General features: G+C 33.2%; 2 protein-coding genes and 1 long non-coding RNA gene across 3 annotated transcripts; all 3 read right to left on the bottom strand.

Annotated features, from left to right (window-relative positions):
- Nucleotides 1-42: 42 nt before the first annotated feature.
- Nucleotides 43-11,429, bottom strand: LOC140047671 (uncharacterized). The gene is made up of 18 exons (XM_072092709.1): nt 11,360-11,429; nt 10,484-10,908; nt 10,079-10,133; nt 9,744-9,869; nt 9,568-9,626; nt 9,266-9,293; nt 8,520-8,642; nt 8,287-8,354; nt 7,818-8,139; nt 7,448-7,506; nt 7,002-7,352; nt 5,941-6,261; nt 5,131-5,271; nt 4,595-4,667; nt 3,844-3,987; nt 3,356-3,414; nt 2,492-2,869; nt 43-2,250 (listed from the first exon to the last, which is right to left on the bottom strand). Exons 1-18 carry the CDS (start codon nt 11,395-11,397, stop codon nt 1,913-1,915), a joined length of 3,108 nt encoding a protein of 1,035 aa, XP_071948810.1. The 5' UTR covers nt 11,398-11,429; the 3' UTR covers nt 43-1,912.
- Nucleotides 11,430-11,876: 447 nt separating this feature from the next.
- Nucleotides 11,877-18,056, bottom strand: LOC140047670 (extracellular calcium-sensing receptor-like). Its single transcript, XM_072092708.1, has 3 exons — nt 17,198-18,056; nt 13,756-14,288; nt 11,877-12,862 (listed from the first exon to the last, which is right to left on the bottom strand). Exons 1-3 carry the CDS (start codon nt 18,054-18,056, stop codon nt 11,930-11,932), a joined length of 2,325 nt encoding a protein of 774 aa, XP_071948809.1. The 3' UTR covers nt 11,877-11,929.
- Nucleotides 12,864-13,747, bottom strand: LOC140048077 (uncharacterized). The gene is made up of 3 exons (XR_011845052.1): nt 13,624-13,747; nt 13,416-13,539; nt 12,864-12,888 (listed from the first exon to the last, which is right to left on the bottom strand). It is a non-coding gene; the product is annotated as an uncharacterized lncRNA (long non-coding RNA).
- Nucleotides 18,057-26,855: the final 8,799 nt, after the last annotated feature.

Below are 26,855 nucleotides of genomic sequence, written 5' to 3'. Positions count from 1 at the left end.
TAGATTAAAATTTATGGTATAATATTTACCAGGTATGCCGTTTAATTTTTTACCAATGCAAATATTGGTGAAATAAAAATAAAAATTGTTCGTAATTACATTATCAAAATTCCTTTTTTTGAAAATTTAAAATAACGTTTTTACTTCTAATTATGTCTATACTAATATTGACAATGACTTTAATGTTTCTCTTTCATAATAGAGACACAGTTCTTAAGAAAAGTCCAACAAATAAGATTCAGATTCAGATTCGGGAATTATCTTAATGACCGCAAACAATTTGTACAAAGCAATAATTGTAAGTCATCTGCAAGTCAGGTTACATGTGGAGTGCCACAGGGTTCTGTTTTGGGCCCCTTGTTATTTTTAATTTACGTAAATGACCTATCTCAAGTAATCTCATTTGCAGATGAGTTTTTTTTCCAACATGATAATATAGATACCTTATTTAATGTATTTAATAATGAATTACAAAAAATTAGCACCTGGTTTATTGCAAACAAATTGCTGATTAACTTAACAAAAACAAATTGTATTGTCTTTCATTCTCATCAAAAAAGAATAAAATTCAATAACAATCATAATATTTTACTAAATGGTGTTAAAATCACTCGAAAAAGTGAAGAATTATTCCTGGGTGTTTTGATAAATGAACATCTAAACTGGACAGGCAACATTATATAGCAAATAAGATTTCCAAGAGTATTGGGTGTAATAAATAAGCTTAAACATTTTTTCCCGTACAATATTTTAATACAACTTTATAACACACTTGTACTCCCCCATTTACAATACTGTAACCTTATTTGGGCAGCTGACTACCAATCTCATCTTGATAAACTATTAAAGTTGCAAAAACGTGTAATTAGAATTATGCATTTAGCTCCATTTAATTCTCATTCTGAACCATTGTTTAAGAAATCAAATATTCTTAAAATTACTGATATCCATAACATTCAAATCTCTATTTTTATGTTTAAATTCATAAAGGGCTCACTACCTAGACCTATTCTTGAATTCTTAAATCTACTGTTATAAACAAATATAATTTTAGAAATCCACGTAAGATACTTGTACCACTTGTTAGATTAACCAAATCTAAATATTGTATAACCTTCTCAGGACCAACTCTGTGGAATGATTTAGATGATGAACTTACTGACTGTAAAACTTTAATAATTTTTAAGAAATGTATAAAGTATTTTTATTTGTCTAATTACCATGAGTAAAAATATAACTGTCATTTACATATACTGTATTTATTCTCATAATTACTTATATAATTTGAAGTCTAAATAAGACGTATACCTTTTTCCTTATTTAAACTATTTCTAATATTTGTTTTGTTAGGGGTCTGATTGAGACAAGTTTAATACTTCTAAATCAGATCCCAGCCAAAAAAAAAAAAAAGTAGAAATGTTATCTTAAAATGTTTAATATTTATGTTGAATAATATGTTTTTTGGTTGAATAAATATTACGAAACAAAAAAAAAGAAACAATTTATTTTGCCAATTAAAATGGAAATAATATGAGTACATTTACACAGTGTTAAAATAATTAGAATCTTTTACATTAAGAATGTTTTAGTACAAATATATGAATTATAATTGAAATGAAATATGGTATATTTCAATTGTTAAAAATAATTGATTACAATTTGTTAAATGTTACTTGATTTTGATTTCTGTTAGGCGTATGGGTTAGATGTGGACGTTGGTTATAAATATTTTCACGTTGGCGCTAATTAAGTTTAGAAGGACATTTTTCCTATCACAAAATAGCTGCCCTTCATAGGCCTAGTAGGCCTCTAGGCCCGGACGCCCAGACTTCCAAAGTTTAGTTACACTAATCACGATTACAATTACGTAACATTTTTATGAGCCGACGCCCGATGACCAAGGGTGCCTTGTTTAGCCCAAATAAACCGTGATGTAATAATTAGCACTTTGCATTCTACCAGAAATGGTATTGTAAACTTCACAATAATAAGATCCTTCATCGCTATTATTGATATTCGTAATTTGCAACGTAAAATCATTGATTCCGTCTCCTATCATTTGTATACGGTTATCAACAATCTTAACTTGTTGCAGGTATCCGTTTGGCGTTCTCCACACACCATAGATGTTGTTGCCGTCGACTGTTGTTTCTGTTGCACAAAGAAGCGTTACTGTCGTATCCATGTGGACGGATAGATACCGGTATGTGTCGTTTGCCGTTTTCAGTGAAACTTTGGTGGCGTCGTCATCTATAAAGGAATAATTTAAAAGTGATTATTTAGCACACATAATTATGAATTTCTGCTGAAGCACTCCTTTTCTACCTCCCCAAAAACTACAAAAGTTTATGCTAAAGGGTTCGTTAAACACGGCCAATCTCTACGCTCTTTTTGGTTGGGGGAGGTGGAAGCCTGTAGTTGGACTCCTGGGACCCTAGCAATGTGTTCACAAACGTGGTACAATTATACCGTAGGTCTATTTGATACTTACCTGGCATTAATTCTCCACAGTAATATTCTGTTTGATTGGTTCCAACAAGAGAACGTTCTTTCCTGTTTCCGTACACATCGACACACAAACAATTCCAAGGCTCCTCATCGCTACACATATGATTTCCAAAAAACCGTCCCGTTTGCTGGTTACAAATCATGACGGGTAGAAGGTCTGCTGAAGTTTCATTTTTCATTACGTAGGTGGGTGCATCAAAGTCAAGATACGAATTATAGTATATTATGTTTTTCTCCCTCAAACTCGTCGATTTAGCTACATTCGCAATGATATCATCAGTAACTGATTCGTTTTTTAGAAAGGCATTAAGATACGTCTCCATTCCGAGTATGTTGTCTTTGGAGCATTGACTCAATTCTCCTAAATTAATATAATAATGAGTAACGTAATAATTAAATAACGTATGTTGACTTGAAATACAAACATATCATAGTTAAATTGTTGAAGCAATCGTACATTATTAATTGTACATAAACCTACATGTTAGTATTGTAAAACAAAATTGGACCTACTCCCATTTATTTATTTTTTTTCATACGCATCATTCATAAACTCGCCAATTAGAGGATGGATAAACTATTTTTAATAATTTATCTCAGTTGAGGCTTAAGATGTGAAATAAGTGAAAGTTCTGAGTTATTACAACCCAATGGCACTAGTCAGGATCGAACCCTGGACTTTGGGATTGGAAGGCGAGCACGTTAACCTTCAACCTACAGGTCACTCGGTTTGATGACAATTTGGTGAATTGCTGCTTCCGAAACTTTGAACTGAAAACAAAGTTTCCTATATTCCGGTGTTCCTAAACTTTATGAATTTAAATTTTTAAAAATTTGAATTGCTTACTGCAGTCGGGTAGCGTTCTTCCGTTTGGTTGACCTGTCATGACGTCAACACAGGCTGGCCTGCGATTAAAAGTTATGAACATTTACATAATGTTTCCCGAATTATTTTCTACCCTTAAACTATATCTTCTAAACTTCATGTTTTGCAGTTATTAAATTTAACAACAAAAACGACAGAATCTTAAGACTAAGCGAACAATATTTTTTCTAACTTAAAGAATGAAAATCACAGACTTCATCATCTCCTCTCTAAAGAAAAGTTCACAAACACAATTTAAGACGGCTAAGAAACCACGCACTACCTAAAGTTCGCACAGACAGATCTTTATTGTAATAATGTGTTTTTCTTTAACTTGCTCTTTTCCACCAAACTTTGATTTAAACTTGTTTTATATGAAGATAATTACAATAAAATTGTATCGTTATCGTAAACTTTAATATTAATAATTTAAGTATCTGTGTTGTTGTTTATGGAATGTACGTACTTACCCGGTTTCCACTATATGCTGTACTTTTGCAAAATTTCCGTTGACGTCACACGAAGGAGGAATATCAAAATGCGTTAATCTTGTATATTCTTCTAAGTTAGTTTCTTTTATATTTTTTATGATCCATTGTCGTTTTGCCTCACACCTACAACGAAGGTATAAATACATCAAATTGTCCAATAATTCAAAATGTAAGTATCAGATGTTTTTACTATACTATGACGTAATGGTACGTTATGCTGAATAGGCCTACTTGCGAAATGTACATACAGAGTAGGTCAAACATCTGAGCAATTAAATTCGTTCCCTGACGTTCGCTGTTTTGTTGCCTATTTTGAACAAGGTAAATCTAACAACTATTGTTAGATTCCTTACTTCAAAATAGTTATTCTCAATATGATAATAATTGATTAAATTTTTAAAGGGACTTGTGAGGGTTTTACTTATAAAACCACCATGCAAAATGTATTAGTGTATGAATGATGATAATGTATTGGAAACTGATATTGGTATATTTCTTTCAAACGAGTAGTTGTGGCAACTCATACTAGATCCACCACTGAAATCTAAAGATCTGTCTACACTATCAAACTAGTTTGAAAAAAAACCCAATGTAATGTGCCCAAATATGGTAGTGATATGACATCATGAGCACATCACATTTTGTTGTCACATAAATTTGATAGCGTAGACAGAGCTGAAGACTTAAAACAGAATAATATAGTAGTATAGATAGTAAGTAGAGCCTATACCTTCCGTCATTTGTTCCAAAAGAAGTAGCAATCACAAATTTAATTTCTTCCAAAATCTTGAAATGTATTATATCTATAAAAGATTTAAAAGAAATTACATTAATTTCTGCAAAAAGGCCTCAGTTTTCGGCGCAATTACTAATGTTTGTGTTTCGGAAGGGTCACTCGCTCTATGGTTCTGGTGGTAGAACGAGTCTTCTCGGATAATAATAAGATTTATACAGCGCACATATCCACTAAAGTGCAAGGCGCTTGTGAAAACCATAAGGATAAGGACTATAAACCGTAGTAGGTCCAGTGTACACATCTGGCTCATGTGCACCTTAAAGAACCTAGTACTACTTCGAAACGAGTTTGGGTTATACCGGTGTACTACAGTAGTCCACACACACACACACACACAGCTACTGTCACACACATCCACTGTGCAAATGCCATTGGAACGTTTAGAAGTATTTACCACCTGTTGGTGGCATCCTTTACTAATTTACATCTTCGTGAGAAGTTGAATAAATAAATAGAAATTCGTGTCGTACCTTTTCTCTCGTTGCATTTGCATAATGCACACGACCTTTTGTATGAATATCCAAATGCGCATACCTTGTTACAAGCGTCCGGCGCATCACACTCGTCGCCGTAGTTATAGGAGTCGTAGTCGTATTTGTAGTCATCAAAAACTTTAAAACAGAAGATGTACCGTATTAAGTATTAAGTAAAGAAATAAGTAAATATGGTTTGTCTACATTGGATTTAAGCCTGGTATGCACCCTTTATATAATCTAATAAGGAAAATATAAAGCCTTGTTTGTACTTTTTTTTTCTCTCTTTTGTGGCACAAACACCACTTTTATTCACATTCATGTTATCTCATATTACATAAAATCGTATTATTTAACTTGTAAATGTCGTTACAGTTCATAAGTAACATTTTTACATATATGAATTCTGTATTACTCCTTTTTTCATTAATTTTCTTATATTTTGTTATACACTTGACAGGATCATCATTATCATCTATCCCGTTTTAAAATAGTTCACACATTTTCATTTGTTTGTTTTCATTTTACAACCCGGATTATACAATATATTTATATACATGATAAAAAAAAAACAATAATAGCTCAGCCTTGTTTGTACTTAATATGCGACGATGGTGTCGAGTAGGCCTATAGGCTATACCAGGGAAAAGTGAAATTTCACTTTATCCTGAGAGTTCGTTTAGCTATAATTAGGCCTACAGACTCGGTTGTTGTTGTTGATCTATATCATAAGGTTTAAATGACTTAAATATATAAATCTGGCGATGATGTACAAAAAAGTCTAAGTTTAATAGTAATGGCACTCACGTTCGGCGGTGGCTGAAGGTGATGAATAAACGTAACCTATAGACAATTTGACTAGATGGCAAACGTAGGACCCAGCATCCATTTCGGTTGTATCGTAAACACTGAGACCACTTGTAAATTTCTGCTCATCATACCAAGTGTCAAGTGAGTATTTTTCCTCATTCATCAACGGTACAGGTACGCCATCTTTAGTCCAGAAGTTATAAAAGTCAAATTTGGATGATTCGTTAAAATTGTCGAATGTTGCGTGAATACCCCAACTATCATTCACTTGAAAAGTAAAATCATACATGTCTTCTAGATAAAGCGGGACTGGGTTGGCTGTAAAACAAATTTTAAAGAATTTAAAAACGAGATGATTAAAATAAATAAATGTAACGATACGATTTTTGAAACAGACCAAGACAATTGTGCCACTGCAAAAGTTAAACACAAATTAACAAAAATTAATATAGATAAACAAATCAATGTCTTTAATAATGTACGCAAATCTAAAACTTAATATATAAAAAGAAATATATGTATATCATATAATTCATTTAAGAACATCATCCGGGCGGTTCAGAATTAATTTTTGGCGCATGTAGCACTGTGCGCTACCATACCCATTTTAATTGCACTCGCGCACAGTGATAATAAATAGGATTCATTTTAGCACTGTGCGCTACTATACCCATTTTGGTTCCACTCGCGCACAGTGATAATAAATAGGATTTAGTTTAGCATTGTGCGCTACTATACCCATTTTGGTTGTACTTGAGCACTTTGATAATAAATAGGATTTAGTTTTGCACTGTACGCTACCAAACCCATTTTGATTGTACTTGAGCACTTTGATAATAAATAGGATTTAGTTTTGCACTGTGCGCTATCATACCCATTTTGGTTGTACTTGAGCACAGTGATAATAAATAGGTCATCATAATTATACTGTATATGCAAAAACAAAAAAAGATAATTTGAAACTGATTGCAAAAAATGTATTTAGTCAAAATGAGTATAAAAATATGAAAAAATGTGAGTGAATTTCACAAAAGAGAAAAAATGTATGCAAGACTTACACCATCTGACAAATTTAGTACAATCTGGCATCTGCTGAGTAATCGATCGTCTGCTATCTTCGATCTGAGCGCCAAACACATCGACACACCAGCAATTTCCAGTAGCGTAATTACATTGTAACGGGTTGAAATCTCCATATGCGTTACAACTTGGGACAAAAATACTACTTTTGCTAAAAATGTTTTCTCGTTCTACATCACTCATCAAATTCCAAATATTCTGGAAACTATTTGCGTCGTTAGGCTTAGACAGTAATCCTTTCATTTCTTTAGATGTTTGCTTGTAACCGGATTTTCGAAGCGCTTTTGAAAATCCCATAATTCTATTATTAACACAAGCTTTGTAGGTATCTGAAAACAAACAATGAACACGGAATAATGATAATAATGTTATAGTTTCTGCAAACAAACTTTTTTCAACGTTTTTTTTTTTTTTACTAACTCACCGCATGTTGGAAAGTCTTTTCCGCTTGGTTTCCCAGTTTCTTGATCTGCACAGAAGTAACTGTAATAGAAAAGTATTAAGATGCTTCCTTCAGCTTAAAATGACCTTTTGGTGTACCAGTAAATTGTTACCATGGCCTTCGTTTCGAACCATGAATCATTTTACATAGTTATTTCACTGGTCACAAAGTCTTCTGGTAACAGCGTTTGAACGCGCGTAGGCCTAAATAACCTGTTATCATACCGGACCATACTAGCCTATATCTTCAATGGTAACAGCGTTTGAACGTAAAAAACATATGTATACCGTATCTCTGGCCTATATCTTTAATGGTACCGGTGCTCACTAGGCCTACTATTTTAATTTCTTACCCTGCCAAATGATTTCTCTGTCTTCGTTCATATAAATACAACTGACACTCTGGAATCCACGAATATGGCGGAGATGGGTCTTCTTGATTGAATTGATAAAGGTTTTCTTCGATAGAGCGGGTCCTTGCTTGCTGACATGTCTCAGCTGTTTGTTCGGTTATTGTCTGGTTACAAGCACACATCTGACAACCGTTTTCATCAATGGCATACGAACCAGATTCACAAACCAAAGTGCAGAAGAAAACGAAACATTTTGGTTCTGGTAAACTGACGGCCGTTAGAGGGTCAGTAGTTAACGGTCTTGGAGTGGTCAATGGAGATTCTGTTGGAAAAAAAATTAAATTTAGAACACATGCTACAACATCCTCCTTCTGAACCCCAAAATGTGTCCCTCAATTGTTGTGTTAAATATAATTGAAAGTGATGTCCCGTTAAAAGGAATGTATATGTATATTACAATTGTACTTACCACATGCAGGTGGAGCGAGATCGGTAACTTCACCAGTAATTTGGTCAACACATTTACAAATGTCTTCTCTGCAATGTTAAATTTGTTGAATTACATTTTTCTTTAGCCATTTTCATTTAGGCCAAATGGTATTTAGTATTGTCAGAATTATCAAAACAACACCGTACGGTAAAAATAATTATTCATTTTAAAAGGAATAATTTACTAAATAATTTACTAATATAATTACTTACTTATAAACGAATGTGCATTGTAACTTGTCGTAGTTACCAGAAGTGTCACAAGATGGCGGTAATAGAAAAGCCTCGTTAATAAGAGTCACTGTATGGCGGAATTTTGCAAGCTCTTGTAAACACCTGAAAACAATTATGTATAATATTTCATGTTGTATTATATTGATCAATATTTTAAGTGTTCCTTTGTTGATTATTATTACATTTATAAATATGATGTATTTGAATGTTAATAAAGCTTGGTTCCCACAAGGCAATCTAACAACAGGACATCTCGTCTTGCCAAGATAGGAATATCGTAACAGTCCTTGTATCTTATGTCTGGCTGCGACAAATACCAACAGTATACGGTGTCTGTTAAGGCAGGGAAGAGTGTAATTTTGTAACTTTTATTTCACTCTTCCCTGGTTAAGGGGGTGTGGAACTGATCGTGTCGCAGCCACAGATAAAGCCTTGATATCCGGAGCTCACGATCATGTTATATTCCGGGAAATGTTAGCAATTTTTGACCAATCACGATGTGATGGATCATCCGAACTGTTGTTTGTGATTGGTCAACTCACTTGCGTAATGCCTACGTCGTTGCGTTGGTCGAATTGAAACCAAGCTTTATTTCTTGTGTATGATTACATTTATGATTGATTTAGAAGTTAGATGACGTTGACACAACACAGGAAGATCAAACAAGAACGTGCATTCTGGTTTTGTTATATTTCAATGCAATGGTAATCATTAAAAGAACTTACTTGGTTTCAAATTGTTCAGATGAAACCACTGTCAAAAATAAATAATATCCTAATTAGTTAAATAAATATTGTCATATACGTTTTAAAATGTGTAGAATCATTATAGAACATGTTAATTTGTAGAATTAATGTAGAATAGAACAATCATGCTATAGTCCTAATAAGGAAAATATTTTTAATCCATTCTATTAGTGGCGGGTTTCCCGCTGTCGAATGTGATTGAAAATAAATGCATAAATTGTAATATAAAATACATGATATACGTATTCGACACGTGCGTTTATCAAATACTGGTAACTTACAACAGTAAGGAGGTTTTAGACCGTTTACCTCGCCCGTGACCACATCAACACACATACACCTATAATGATAATTCAAAATAATGATGAGCAATAATACTGAGGTAAGAATATATCAAGATCTTCCGTAAATTGGCTTTTACTCATTATCCCCATTAGAATCAATAAAGTTAATCTACCGAGAAAGGTTGATTTCTGAACCCCATTTTGAACACTGCAACGGTCTGAATGTATCACTCGCATCACATTGCGCCTCGATCCCAACTTTTAAAAAGTCCATCTTGCGTCCAGAGCAACCAATTTTCCTAATGTATGAACACAAAATAATATATATTGTGATGGGAGATTTTTAAATATGTATTGTAAAGATGTAAAGATGTATAAAAACATGAAAAATGAAGAGGATTAATTAAATTAGACTTTGAATATGTTATATTACATTCGTAAAATGGATAACATGGATAAATTAGTCAACTTATTTCTCCATGGTGGTAATGAGCAAAAGGTTAATTACCCTTCCGATTTTGTCAGGTTAGGCATTCCAATCATTGGAGATACTGTAGTGCTACCTATAAGATAAAAAAAAATAAAATAAAGTAAGCTTGTACCATTTGACACAACAACAATAGACGTTTGCAATTTTGTACCAATCCCGATGTTATGGATCACAGGGACTGTTGTTTGTGATTGGTCAACGCACTAATGCCAACGTCGTTGCGTTGGTCCAATGGGAACCAAGCTTTATTGCGTTTATGGTTTCTTAGAATTCTTAAAATTCTTTAGAATTTAATTAATGATATTGATTGATTGATTGATTGATGATTATGATTGTTCATGGCAATTTGTTTTAGGAAATTAGGAGATAGGCTTTATTATATTAATTAACATTATAAAGAAGATTATTAAATTCATCTGTTACCTGTTAAAGTGTCATCGTCTTTAGAAACTAATGTAACGTCTTGTACAAACCAATACTGCAGAAGAAGTATCCCATTTACTGCAGATGGACCCCTAAAGTCAACTGTAGCCATGTTTGTTGAGGATACAAAGCCATCCTTGGCATCATGTTCATCGCATATCACCGTTGAAGTTGCCTTTTTACCATCCGGTAATACATCTGTTATTATCAATTCTGGTTTGCATTCATCGGATTTTGTTGGTAACAGACCAATATGGCTGATAGCTAACATAACGCGATGTTCTTCTTGTCCGTGGAATTGGAATGAACAAGATACATTGTTGCCCGCTTGAAAATACTCGTAAACAACTCCAAACTCGCCGTTATTTACATCAAAACGCCTCTCACATCCTGATCCTACGATTGCATAAACTATCTGTAAGCAACTACTAAAACAAATTGATAATTTAATATAACATTTATGTTATATCTTTCAGATTATCGTATACAATTACCATACTCCTACTACTATTATTTTTAATCCACCATGCAGGTACCAGAGGTACGCTGGAGGTAAAATAGCTTTGTTTATGTTTTGGCAGCCTGGCTTAGGGCAGCTGGCTAAGTTAGAACAGAGAAGAGTGAAAGAGTGACATTTCACTCTTCCCTTCATTTTTCCCTGCCCTGTATACGTAGTTATTCTATATTGCTATAGAATACAGCTTTCGGATTTCCATTATTTTCCGTTGCGTGGAACCAAAACTAAGTGAAAACACGTAATAGTGGTAGGCTAGGCCTACACTATAATAACTTTTCGGATGAATATGAACATTATTACTCAGCTGGTTATAATTTTTTAATGACAATATACCGTACGTAGTAAAACTTTACACTTACCTTACAAATATCAGCAGAGTTAAGAAATTTGGATACATGTTTATCAGATTGCAGAAACAACACTTGATTGAGGTGTTCGCGTTTTTTCAATATGACTCGACCTTACTGTTATAATATTAGACAGGAAGCAAAAATAACCAATCCCACATTTTTTTCTGGCATATTTTTCTAGTTGCCCCTGAATTTGCGACAGGATGTTATTTTCAATTTAAAATGTAATAAGCATAGTTCCGTATTGTTACCTTAATACGAATAAATTGGAGAGATCACTAACGGAAAATCAAATTACTGTAATTTCCGTCAGTGCCTAGATCCTGACGATTGTTTTTGTATACAACAGGAGGTCATTCCAGGTGACGGTGTAACTTACAGACAAGTAAACCAAATAAACTACCCTATCATGTATGGCGTGCTATCTCTGTCATAATTGTGACGATCTTATTTTAAACACAGGTACTAATTTTTCACAAACAAGTTGTAGTCAACACCAATATTTATTTACCGTAACAATGCAAGTTATAATAATAAATATGTTACAAGTCTATATAATAATAGAAGCAAGAAAGTGTCTTAAATATGTGAACAATGTTGAATCTCGGTCTCTCTTATAGTAGATATTGTGGCACACGAACCACTTGACTTGATTGGATTTCCCGCGTTATTGTTTTTATTCATTGCTAGAATGTAACATTTCGGTACAAAAAGCATGATCAGAATGAGCGTGTAAAGAATTAAGACGAACATGACAGCAATTATAGATTGTAGTTCGCCAACAGTGAACAAGTGAGTGGTGATCGATAACAAGAAGATTATTATCCAAAACGTCATCACGACGGATATAAAGCGTGCTTCGTGGTAATTATGCGGCATTTTACGCGCGCGAAATGCGAACACGAAACAGACGATAATCAACATTAAGTTGAATAGTTCGTTGGATATGTAGGCTTCAATCGTCACATTGCATTCGATTATTGTTTCTTTTGTAGATGATTTAATGTCCTCTACTTTCTTAACAGAAAATGTAAAATACGATAAAAGTACTATGCAAATTTGAAAACCGGTAATTAACAAAACAAACAACAAACGGAATTTGATAAACCGAATTTTTACATTTATCATTGACTTTCCCTTTTTCCCGCGGTTAAATATTTTGATAACCATATATATCTTGATTAGAAATACCGCCAACAACAGACAAGCTATAATACTAGGAACCGCAATGCGCAGTTGGCATATGACGTCAGTAGGAGGAATTAAGAACAATATTGAAGATAGGTAACCAGCAATGATTCCGATTTGTAGTATTACACTCAGATCACGTGACGAATATTTTACTACTTCCGATTCTCGTTTTACGAAAAATATAGCGACAGTGATGAAAGTGAAAATACAGCCAACACCGGACCAGATTAGGAAACCAATTACAACTGGATCTCTCCATTCCACTACTGCTAGAGGTTTTAATAAACACTTGGTGTTTTCTTCATTTGAGAAGTAACCATCCTCGCAAGCTGTGCATTTGGTTTGGTCTAGACAAAAAGTTTTCAACAATAATTTTATTTAATTATCCAAATATTTTCCGACAAGCAAATTATACTTAAAGATGTTTTGTCCCCCACTCCCCCCTCCCCCGCCAAAAAAAAAAAAAACATGTGAAAATTGAAGAATAATGTAATTAGACTTTCAATATCTTATTTCATATTTCATATTTCATATTTTGTATAGTTTCAATCAATTCCGTAGAAAAAAACGGGAAAATTAATGTTTTCATTTCTAAAATGACCAAATCAATGGTGAAATTCAACCAAAAACTCATTGGCTTGCAACCAATTTGAATCATTTTTTTTCAATCCAATTTTGTGGTGGATATCACGTGGTGCGGATAAATATTATCTGACATTAAAATTACAACAAATTTTTTTTACATTTTTCAGGAGGACAATACAATGAAAATTAATATTGACGTCACATAAATGGAAATAAGAACATTTTTAGAAATATAAAAAATGAATAATTGTTAAAATACTGATTGAAAGTATGTATACCATCACCGTACCTTGAGTAGTCGAAATTGTACCATCGGAACATTTGAAGCAATCAAAGCAGCAACTAGGCTTACTCGCATCAATCGCCTTTCTGCTACCTGGCTGACATGGAAAGCTACAAACCGACATTGGAATCTTTAAAATTAAATATAAACATAAGTGCCTGATACATGAGAGAAAACTTTTTATAGAACATTTTTTACAAGGAAAGTGGTATACCTTCGTCAAATTTCCTCCATTCCATAATATTGTTGACGTGTTCATTTCCAAGTGTGGATAACTTGACTGGTCATAACTTCCAATTACTTCAACTTTAACGGTATTTTCTGACGTACGTTTCCAGTAGTAAACCGTGTAGCGAGCTAAAACTTCATAATTGTCATCAAACATAAATTGACGATCTTTAATAATAGGATGAGTAAAGTTCACGTTTCTAAGATACTGCATTAGTGCCCACGGTTCAAGGTTGTTTATGTCAGGACAACGTCCATCCTGCAACAGTCCATTAGGAGGCCTGCATTCAATGATGTCATAAATGGCATAACCAATAGCATACACGGCATTATACGTTGTAAAATCAATGAATGTTCTGAATTCATCAGCCTTTTCTTCTAGTGAATGCGACCAACATTCTTGATTCACCTCCGTTTCGTTGTTCTCTTTATAGTTAAACAACTGGCAAGAAAATATTTTCTCCCAATATTCAATAAACCAAGAATTCAGATTAGTGTTGTTGGGTTTACGAGATAAGAAATAGTTCCAGAAATCTTCATTACGAACTTCTTCAATAGAGGTACCAATCACCGCATCAATGACATTGTAAAATACATTTGAAGCAAATATTCGTGAAATTATCCAAGCATCTGTTCCTATCCAAACCTTTTCTAATAGAAACAAAAATACATTGGATTGATTTATATAGATCACAATGAACACCACCTCCCATGATTTACAAACTGGACAGAGAGCCGATTATTTCTTTTGGAATTGTGCCTATTCATTATATATTTTTCTGAATAGTCTATCATAATGTCTAAGAGACTACGGGCTTTCAAGATATATTGCCCCCTAAAAAAAAATTGATTTTGTTGAATGCCATTTTAATGTCACATAATAAAAACCAAAACAAAAATAATGATTTTACTTATATAAAGACCAAACACCTGACAGAAAATTTGACAGTTTTTTATGTAAATATTTTTCTTTTCGATCCAATTTTTTGTAGAAGTGAACAACTATTATTTAACATTAAAATGGCATAGGCCTAATAAACAAAAACAATTTCAGGGAGAAATTTAAGTTATCGACAAATGGAAAGAAATCCATCAAATCAGAGGTATTTTGGTCTTTTCTCAAGGAAATAATAATGATTTTTTTTTTATTTGAATTTGAAATTGAATTTTTTGTAAATCATTAAATACAATAATAATGTACTTTTTAACTATGTTGTAAATCAATCTACCTTATAGTTTTTTGCAAATCATAGAAATCTTTTAATCATAGATATTGTGAAAGCTTAAAACCCAAGGTTATTATAAATGTCAAAATGCATCAATCGAAATTAAAAACATCTTTACAAAATTAAAATAACGATTTATATAAAATGATGATGATGAAATGTACCGGTGACGTGACTGTATATGATAATTCATATACATAATTCTTTTCTTTTTTGTTTGAAGGATGAATTATCGCCTCGCTTCGGTTCATATTTTCTCTATTTTTTATTCTGTAAATAATTACTTTATTTATGGTATTTATCTATATATAAATTTACGTTAGAGCAAAATTCGGTAAATCGCGCGTTACTTCTAGATGTTTACCGTACTCGATGGTATATAAAGTTGGTTCGGGTACTGATTTTAACCACCTGATGTAACTCTATTTACTAATTAAATTGAGTTAGAATTAGTTATTGACAACTAAAACGAATTTAGGTTCAACGATTTTCCGATCGTGGTATACACGGTCTAATGGATGTCCATCTTGAAAAATACCCGCACACAATAATACGAGGATTCTTCGCATTTACCTATCTCCTTCTACGATAATTGTTTTTAATATTTGAAAATCCACAGCTCTAGTACAGCATCATAATGTTGAAGAATAGAAAAATACTGTTTTGATAGATTTGATATACGTTTATACAAATGTATTGATTTGCAATAAATGGAACATTCCAATCGCTCTTTCACAAGCGTCTATTCCCGCAGGCGTAATAACAAAGGAAAGTACACTCATCGATCGATTTTAAAAATCTGTGACTGCAGATATACTGCGGATATAAGTATTTTTAAACAGAAATGAGCTGACAGTTTCAGTCGCCGTCTATATCTGTACAATCAACTTTATTATTGCAGTTCAATCACCACCCACAACACCTTCCCCCCTCAATGTCATTAGTAACGTTGTAAAGCCAGTACATCTTAATATTTCAATTGATCAGTTAAAATATATAATGCTAATAATACCAGTAGATGTATGAGTAGTGAACAACAAATACATATAATATATAATATTCCTTAATTGCAAGACGTTGTTGTAAGAAAACAATCCATGTTTGATGAGAATTTTATAAATATGAAGATACCACTCTATCATATTTTAAAATAATGAGACAGGAATGTGGCAGGCCAGTAACCATGCGATACAGACAATTCAAGTCTAAAGTTTATTTATTCGCTGTATTCATTCACTCTGTGTTCATCTTTACCATTTCCAGTTATTAACGTCAAAGTTCTGTATTCGAGGGCCATTTGGGCAATTGAAAGAGCGTATGACATTGTATTCCTTTACGTAAGGACGTAGGTTTTTATAGGACGTATTCAGGGCTTTATTCGTATTCGTATTAGGACATTTCAGTAAATCGCGCGTAACATTTTTCTCAATGCTTTTACCAAAACCGCTGTATCACATAACTTTCTAAGGGTTACATAGTTATATACCCGAGTTAGTTGCTTTCTTGAGAGCAGTTACCGCAACCTTTGGTGCGTAGGAACCAACTTACTCTTGTAAATAACTAAGTACCGTATGAACTGGCTCTAATTAAGATACTAAACAAATTGGGATAGGCCTACATTAGCCTACGAAGGATCACATACCCTAACGCAGAACAACGTTGGTGGGTAGGAACCCACTTAAGTATAAATTTTTTTTTTATTAAAAATCAAACCAATTTTCAGCAAATCTGCTGAATTACATGGTAAGAAACAATATACATTCAAAAGACAAGTAAAGTAATGGTCATCATTAAACAAAATTATCGCAATTACACAAAATATGTAAATGTAAACACATAGTATGTAAAAAAAAAAAAATAAAATTGGCTCTAAGAAACAATTGAAAACCATTAGGCCTACTAATTTAGTTAGATTTATTTAGATAATTTATTGACGATTGAAGCGAATTTACGATTTGTCCCCAATAGAGGTGTTTTACACAAACTGTTTTACATTATATAAACACATACAAATAAATTATTACTGACAGTTGCTTCTCAACGTTTGTATTAATTAAAACTGGAATTACATAAAATATAAACGTCATAGTGGTGTATCGTTACTTGTACTTTACTATTTCAATCGACTATTTGTGTAAATTTGACTCAAACATTTGGACTCATCTTGTGACACTGTGTTTAGTGGTATATTATTACATACATAAAACAATTATTATTTCGTAACTAAATGGATAAAGAATATATTTTAAAATGGTTTCTCTTTCGAGAGGGCACGGCCTAGGTGGTCCGTGGGCAAAGCGAGTAAATATTCTAGTAAATATAATAAACACTTACTGTCAATGTTCTTTTTGTCACATTCCTCCAGTACCTTTAACACTTCGTAACCGCTACTAATAAAAGTTATAATAACTTTAACCTTAGGATATTTCATTATTAAATCGACAACATCAGAAACGCTATTCGAATCTATAAATGTTGGCACGTAGGATTCAAAAGCAAGGCATATTCCTCTTTTCATAGCAATTTCCTTAAAGTGGCTAACACCGTAGTGACCATAGTTTTCATCGGTGGCAATAGCACCCACCCACTTCCAATTAAAACTGTCGACAATGTGAACCAATGCTTCAGACTGGTGGTCGTCGTTCGGCACAGTTCGAAAAAAGGTCGGATAAAACTCCATGTTAGTGAATTCAACACTTGTAGAAAATACGGCAATAAGTGGGGTTGTCGTAAGCTGTAAGTAATGAGCCACGGGACTAAGAGAACCGGAGAAAGTATCAGCAACGACTGCAATAGGAGCTTCTTCAGGACCGCATGTACCACTGGAGAGTTGAATCGTCCCTCGAAGGGCACCAGTTCTTGAACGACAGCTATCCGCCAACACGTATCCAAGAGTTACATTTTTCAAATCTAAGTACGTGCGAGAATTTATTTCTTCAATAGCGTGGATGATGGACAAGGAAGTGTATATTCCGTTATCGTATGGTTCTGAGCATTTTTCTTTAATTGGTCCTTCTGTCAAGCTATCGTCTATTACCTCGCTGACACGATGGATATTAACAAGACCACCGATGTAAATGTTACCAGACATCGTTTGGCAGTTTTCGGCGGGTGTCTGAGGCGCTGTTGTCTGGAGAAGATAAGTATCATCTGCATACACTGCCGATATTACGATTACAAAGTATTGATACATGTATATGGAATACATTGTCTAGAAGTCAGTTTGGTATTATCTGCTGTGTAGTCGATAGAGACAACATCTAAATACAGTACCGTAAACCGCCAGGAACGTACAAAAGGTGAGATACGTTAGTTCGATCATTTAATAAGAACGTATCCCCGAGAGTACGATATGATTTTAAATTAAGCCAAGGCCTTTTAACTCAAGTATAGCAATGAACCAGCCAATCACTTATTTCCTTGTTTCATTAGCGTTGTCATTAAAAATGACGACTTTTTTTTAATTAGAATAGTCTGTAATCCGTATAACAACCAAGGTAAGTCAAACGTATCATTAGTTCGATTATCAATTTGTTATAAATAAACATGCTCCGATGAAGTCAAAACGTTGAATGATCATCTTTCCACAGAGGAAGATCCCATGGTAAATTCTGACAGCACAACATCGGAACCTAACGTAGACAAAAACTTTTTTTTTTCTAATCGGTACGTGAGAAATGTACTCGGACACTTACACTAAGCAGAAGGGGCCTCATTTTATACGTCCTTCTACTTTATAGTCCTCTGTTTGTTTCTTTATTTCAATCATACGAAAAATGTATATATCTATGCCACTCGAGCTCCCCTAGCCACCTCCTGTCCTGGCCATTGTTGGGCCAGATGCAAGAACATTAAAGTTCCGGCTTTGAATTATATTATATAGGCTTGTTATATTAATGTATGTCATGTCTATTTTATAATTTGAATAACTGCAGGTAAAAAAGGAGGAAGACCCACAATCAAAATGTCTATTGAGCAATTGACGTCCATAATTAGGTTTACACTGCAAAGTAAAACAATTAGGATGTTCAGCATCATTTGTATATAAGAAGCTAGCATCGCTTGGTTTACGGTTCCGTTCAAAATATTCGGGCATCACAGATGAGGAAATAGATCAAGAAGTACAGTCTCTTCACTCAGACTTCCTAAATGCAGGGCACCAGGTAATTTAATACAACCCTCATATTATATTTTTAAAACATTTTCATGCCAAACTCTTAAAAAATATTTAAAAATATTTAATAAACAGTGAAAATGAAATACAGAATAAAATAGTACAATATAAAACCTGTCATTGTCATTTGAAGGTTCTTTTATATTATTCATTGGAAATAACCCCTTTTAAAATTTAAGTACATACCCCAGCCCCTACAAACATGTTGGTGGAACTAATTCATTTGAGTCTGTTATGTAAATGAATAACGTACGGTATCAATTTAAAATTAATTTAAATAAAAATTTATTAATGTCCTTCTTACAGAAAAAATATTGTATTATAAAAAATACCATATTAAATTTGTCAAACCTCAACTCAACAAAATGTTTTATAAATTTATATTGTAATTCTTTCTTAGATGATGAGGGCATTTTTTAATGTAAATGGTTGTGTGTGTAATACAGCGAAGGAGAGTTCGTACTGTAGCTCGCCAAATCGGGTAGACCCACCAGCTGTAGCTGAGCGATGGAGTAAAGCTGTAAAAAGGAGAACATAATAGGGAGGTTATCATAGAATCGTAAAGGTGTAACAAAAAATCTTTATAGTAATAATCATATTTACAGACCCCTTTAAAACTACAATGTAGTAATAATCTTCGCCTCATACGATAAGCAAGTTGAGCAACATTTTTCTATTTGTTACCTTATAAGCTTCATATCCATCCATACGGTATGCCATAAACTGTTAGGTGTTGGGAAATAATAGAGAGGTTTCGCAATCTTACGAATACGATAACGAAACGGATACGTCATACATTTGTGAAACTTTTGAGCTGATCCCCATTTCATATTCGTAAAGCGTATTCGTGTTGACGAATATCACCAGTCCTATTCGTAACTACAAAACGAGTATAGTTTTTGATCTATTTTGGCACATTTTGCATTTGAATCAGGAATGATTCATGATTATAATATAATTGAAACTTGAAACTTGAAACTTGATTATAGATTTATTGAAAGTAATTTACTAAAGTAATTTACTAAAATGCCAAGTCAATTTTGATAAATAGCAGTTTTTAAAGTCCTCACTCGCGTTGATGTTACGCTAGGCCTAGGCAGTCAAGCACCAAGCAACACGTACCTGCGCTTCGCTCAAATTTATCGCAGTCATATTTTAGACGCGCCTCAATATTTCGTTGCCATGCGAAACAGATTTTTTTATGGCTTACGAAAACGAATACGTGTGCGTGACGTATCCGTTTTCGTTATCGTATTCGTAAGATTGCGAAACCTTTCTATTATTTCCCAACACCTAACAGTTTATGGCATACCGTATGGATGGATATGAAGCTTATAAGGTAACAAATAGAAAAATGTTGCTCAACTTGCTTATCGTATGAGGCGAAGATTATTACTACATTGTAGTTTTAAAGGGGTCTGTAAATATGATTATTACTATAAAGATTTTTTGTTACACCTTTACGATTCTAATATAAATTCTTCATACTTAGTATTTATAGTACAAAAGTCTGAGCTGTGGATAAGATGTAGCACAAAATTCATAACCTTGAGCCACCTGTACCTACAAACCTCTGCCAATGTTTTTTGATAAATTGATTTAAATGAAAATACTGTAGAAATCATCACCGTTGTCTTTGTTTTGTAAATCACAGGTTTGCCCATTGGGGTTGTGATTTTGTTTTATACCAAATAAAAGAAAAATTGTTCAGAAAGCTAAAAGTAAAATCTGTGATTTAGCATTAGCGAAGCATAGATCCTTATTGAAAATTTGATGATTGTTTTTTTTTCTTCCAGGTGGAAGCTTGTCATCCATGGATATTGAAGGTTTTTCACGGTGCATTACCTTTTTAACTGTGGACATGATAACTCTTCAAAAACTGTTTTGAGTCATTTTGTAAATGCTACCATACAATATGACCTTCCATCAAGAACACGATCAGATCATGGTGGCGAAAACTTTTTCGTTGCTCTTTTTATGGACCTAGTTCAGGGTCCCAATAACACAATGAAACAATTGAACGATTATGGAGAGATGTTTTTAATCAAGTTATATCTAATATTTTTACTTACTAAATATTAAGAGGTATCATCTAGTTTGATGCTCAAGTATAACATTAAATTAAACAAAAATGCACCTATACCTAATATTGAGTATTGTTAATAAAACTCGTTATAAAGTTGTGGCAGGATTATAGAGCTGGTCTCGCATATGTATTTATGTAGATATTTCAAAATGTTGCTAGTCAATTCAATTAAAGTAATGTACTGATTCATATTAAATATTCATATTCATATTATTATGCTTATGCTAATCAGTGTACATATACTCAGAGAAATTGCCACATTTATAAACACAGTTAACAATTTCGAAAGGCATTGTGGGATAGAATAGAGCTAATGGGCGGCGCCATTATAAGTTCTTTGGTTGATACCTTGTAGTTAAGAAGGTTAATTTCAAAGTTGGAAAGTATAAATATTGTTTTTTAAATCATACCAAAACACTTATTTGGCTAAAACATGTATGATTAAAATATCCTTAAATTATAACGGAGTTCAACTGATTCTAACATCTGAAAACAAAATGTATTTTCAATATTATTATTATTACTATTTAATATTAAATAGTTTCAGTGATTTTTTTTAAAGAATGTGCTTTCTTCTTGTACATATTTAGCATAGGCCTATTACATTATGTAATAAACAAATATGTTAAGGTATTTTGCTTAAACAATAAGCTATTTATGAAAAAGGGATATTACTATCCTCCATTTATTTTTGTCACAAATGCATCTAAAATCAAGTTAAAATACAATTTCTTTATTTATTTATGTTTTTTTTAGTAATTAAGATTAATTTATAGATATATATATATATATGTTCCCCTGAAAAAATAATTGTTGTCTTTTTTTTAATATGCCATTTTATGTCACCAAAAATTAGATCAGAAAAAATGTTTTTACCTAAAAAACTGTAATTTAAAGCAAAAAATATTCAAATTGGCTGCCAGCCAATAGTATCCCTATTTTAAGTCTAAAAAGGGTCAATCTGGGAAAAAATTAGAAACAAGTGTTTCTCAACTGATTTGAGTTAAATAGGTTCTATATATCCACAAAAAAAGTTCCAGCTCATCTGGCCTGGGGAAAGCCGCCATTTTGGATTTTAAAATGGCCGCCATAAAATACATATTTTTGCTCATATATCAGCTTGTACATCATGTATGGATATGATTTTGGTGGCAAAGTATATGTTTTGAGGGTCAATGAATCCAAATACAGCATTTTGAAGTTTATTGAATGTCCGCGATCTTGTTTTTCAAAATGGCCTCCATAAAATACAGATTTGTACCGTACTCATCTCAATTTCTACATAGCGTATGAATGTGATTTTTGTGGCAAAGTGTAGTTGTGAGTGTCAAGAAATAGAAAAACAGCATATTCGTAATTCACTAAATGGCCGCCATTTTGTTTTTCACCATAAAATTGCAGATTTTTGCTCTTATCTCAGCTTCAACGGCATGAGTGAGTGAGTGAGTGAGTGAGTGAGTGGCCGAGCGGTTAAGACAGTGGAACCGTAATTACGTAGCCATAACATCGGCAGGGGTTCGAGGCTCACTCACTCCATGGTCCTGGTGGTAGAACGAGTAGGAGTCTTCTCGGATAAGGAGTATAAACCGTAGGTCCAGTGTACACAACTAGCTCGTGTGCACTTTAAAGAACCTAGTACATCTTTCGAGACGAGTAGGGGGTTACCCCGGTGTATTAGTACATCACAGCCACTGATCACCAACTGGGCCCTCTGGGAAACCAGTCTTTGACTGAAGAGGTATAAATATAAATTTAAATCAAAATGTATGGAAGTGATTTTGGTGGCAATGTATATGTTTGAGGGTCAAGGATTTCAATTACAGCATTTTTTTTAAAGTTTACTTAATGGCCACCATTTTGTTTTAAAAATGGCCACCATTTCTTAGCTCATAATGAAGACATGATTTTGATAACTAAGTCTATGTTTTGATGGTTACAGAATAGAAAATCAGCATTCTAAAATACATAGTCGGAAAGGGATCAGATCTTCTTATTCCATTTAGGACCAAACTTCATAGTTGAAGGCTCTGCTCCACTGGTTTTAGATGTTTCATTTTTTGCATTCAGTTTGTTAAATACAGTAATAGTTTTAAAATTCCCAATCAAACGGGCACAATAATAACATTTATGTACAATCCTCTTTGTCTAGTCTCCGAGATCTATCGCTATCACAATCCTTATTATTACTATGTCGACGTCGTGAGTTAATCACAAGATCGAGTTCCATACTGATTACGACCAAGGAGGTACACAAGAAGATACCAGAGAGTGTAAGGTAACTATCATTCGCGAGAAGAAACTAACAAACAAGATATTCTAAAGAAGTTACATAGACTGTAAAGATATTTTCCAAATATAGAGAGAAACATGGCCAACTTGCAGTTTAAAGTACAACTTATGGATAAAGCAAGTAACAGATCTTATGAATACACTGGGAGATCAACACTAGTCACCCTAAATGGTCTGCATTTATGCACAAATGTAAATCTAGCTGCTTATCTGCCAGTCATAATAACCTTCGATCAACCAATGTGACGTAAAGATTGCAAATAGTTAGAAAAAGAAAACTGCCATTTTCCGTCAGACGCGGAAAGTCAAAAAGATATCAAGAGCATTACTGTGGCTGTATTATTAGATGGTATAACTTTTTAGGCACGATTGTACAAATGAGAGCTATAGGTTCAGATATAGCATCTACCGTATGCTTTCATATTTGCAGCAGCTCGTTATGGCCTAAATGCCAAAAGTAGAAGGCTATATCTGGAAATGCTGAAAAACTAATTTCAAGATACATAAGATTTTCTCTATTGTGCTCATGTCTGAAAACTGATTCTTCGCGAGTGTTGCCACACGAAAATGACACAGTCAATATCATCGTACTCGATAATTTGGTGGATTTTATATGTTTAATATCATTGTACTCGAAGATATAATTATACGATTTAGGATCCTCGCAGCGGTAGTCATGTGATGCAGTTTCAACCAATTACGTTCACGTAGGCCTATTTACAAAGTTTTATCCTCTGCTGCCTTTGATGAAAATAATATTTCCACACGTGCAATCAAATGACGTCATGATTAGTAAGAGCAATAATATCGTTACAATACAACAAGTTTATTGTTTTTATTGATCATGACATTTGATTGGATTTAAAAAAATATTATTCTTATCAAATACAGCATAGGCCTACATGATTATCCTATAACAAAAACTGTTCTTTAAAAAAATGTATTTTTATCTATTTATCGTCGATTGTTATCGGCCTTTAACGAGGCGAAGCCAAGTTGACATATTATTATAACCTTTCATCATTCACCAAATGCCATTATTTGTACCATTACACGAATATAAAAAAATTATTAGTTGTTTTATACAACTAAACAGATTCCTATCATTTGAATCAAATAAAAGATAGGCCTAGCATTATTGATTGAAATAGTAACATTTGGTTTTTAATAATGTATTACATTACATTATATTCATTTGGATTTTATAACACACCTACTGTAGTAAACAAACGACCAAACAATCGTTCAATCGAATTACAGGAATCTATTTAGGTGTTATATAATAAAATATATCGCACATTATTAAAGCACATGATAGAGAAAAAACAGCTTGCGTTATTACCGCTACCAGTCATCGCCATCACTGTCTCTGTATCAGGTTGTAAAATAATTCGCGAGGATCCGTCACAGAAAGCAACCCTTTCTGTTTTTACAACGAAATGATTTACTGTAGGCCTACCAATATTGTCTAAACGTACAACAAACACATTTTAGATATCATTTTGTTATATCATATAATTATACCGTTATTGTATTTAAAACATTTCTTTGTATAAAAATCTATAAATAATTATAATTCAAATATTGCTCTATGTTGAAAGTTGCAAACATGATTAAAACAGAGATTCAGTATTAAATATAATATTGATTATTGAATTTGAACATAATGTATGTGTTAATCGGTGGTCGAGTTTTCTTGCATCTCACGGCCAACTCATTAAGTTGCTGCTAATGGCATGCCTGGGCTACTTCACACATAACAAAGCAGAGGGCGAAGATGTCGCTTGATGTTACTTCAGCAGCAGGTGGTTCCACAAGTGGTGATGTTATTCCACTCATGTCAATAATCTTGCCCACCCATTCATCACTTTCATGTGAAAGGAGAATGATTGAAAATGTTCATCTGGTTTGTAGATTTTGGAAATATTCTTTTTTTTCAAACCAACAATTAGTAAACTAACCTTCTTGACAGGAGAATGTTTTCAGCTTTTATATCATTATGTGCATTTTTTTCTGGTGAAGAAACTTCACACCATCAGATACTGTCAATAGGATGTTAAGAATTGACCTCCTGTTTATGTTGGCGAATTTAATACTCTTTATTGCTTTTCGAAGAGTAAGAGATGAACTGTCAACTCCAATAAATGAAGAGACAATTTGAATGATGTTATTATCATCTCTTACTACGCCAAACATGAACGGATGATGGGTGAGCAGAACATAGTTGCATTGTGCGAGCCTCTAGGTGGATGTTATCTTCACTGCCAGTTAAGATGGTTTTGACAGCAACCAATGAGTTGGTCGGAGTGTGTCTCATCAGAGAAACTTCCCCAAAAGCGCCTTGACCGTTTAGAAGTCAAAATATGTCAAATTATTTAATTTTGGTGGCCCTTTTGGATTTATGCAAATTAGACGTCTTCCCTTATTAGGATTTGTTGGGACTTTTAGTATAGTGTTCTGGGGACCTCAAAGAAATGCATTGCATTGAAAAAAATTCTGTTGCAATTATTACTGTTTCATATTTTTGTACTTTATTTTAATATACACGGCGTGAGTGATTTGGTCAGGGCGAACATTACACTTCAAATTATCCTCTACGTCTTAAAAACTGTACCACGTGATCACATTTTACCAATCATGCTCTGGTTACAGATGAGGGAATCCCCAAAACTCATACACGGCAACATCGCACGTGGACAAAATATCATGGATGGAGTAACTAACTTTTAAGCAAATTTGTCTCAAATCTAGGAAAAAATTGCTTACTAATAGCTTTTTTCGCCAAAGTGTCAAGAAACATGTCTACTAACATCTATCAATTAGTTCCAACTCAACTCCTAGAGGAAAATTTTTGGCAGCCATTTTTCAAAATGGCAGCCTTTAACAAGACATTTTCATATATCTCGTTAACTAATAAACATAGAGACTTATATTTGGTCTCAAAATGTTCATAATATACATATTTATATTTACTCTAATGGAATATTTTTTCCAAAAATGACCGGAAATATGGTTTTATGACCAATTTACCCTTGACCCGACCTTATCAGTATCTCAGTAACTACTGGTCATAGATACCTCAAACTGGTCTCAATTTATACATGTTTATATTTACATTAATAAAACTAATTTTACAAAACTAACCAGAAATACCATTATTGACCTTTGACCCAATCTAGTGTTAATTTAGGTAACTATTGGTCGCAGACACTTTAAATCGGTCTTAACTTCATCCAAACATCCATATTTGTATTTAATCTAATATAACTTTTTCCCCAAAGTTAAATAGAAATATAATTTTTGACAACTTGACCTTCGACCTGAACTTATTTAAAAAGCTATTGGTTATAATACGGTATTGTGGTAAAAATATGTTCGGCAAATGCCTACTTAAAAGAGTGTATGGAGATATTTGTCCCAAGTGATTTGAAATGGCATTTCCA

This window comes from Antedon mediterranea, chromosome 4 (assembly GCF_964355755.1).
Source record: "Antedon mediterranea chromosome 4, ecAntMedi1.1, whole genome shotgun sequence".
In the NCBI taxonomy this organism is placed as follows: Eukaryota; Metazoa; Echinodermata; class Crinoidea; order Comatulida; family Antedonidae; genus Antedon; species Antedon mediterranea.
This window is presented reverse-complemented; position numbering and strand designations above follow the sequence as displayed.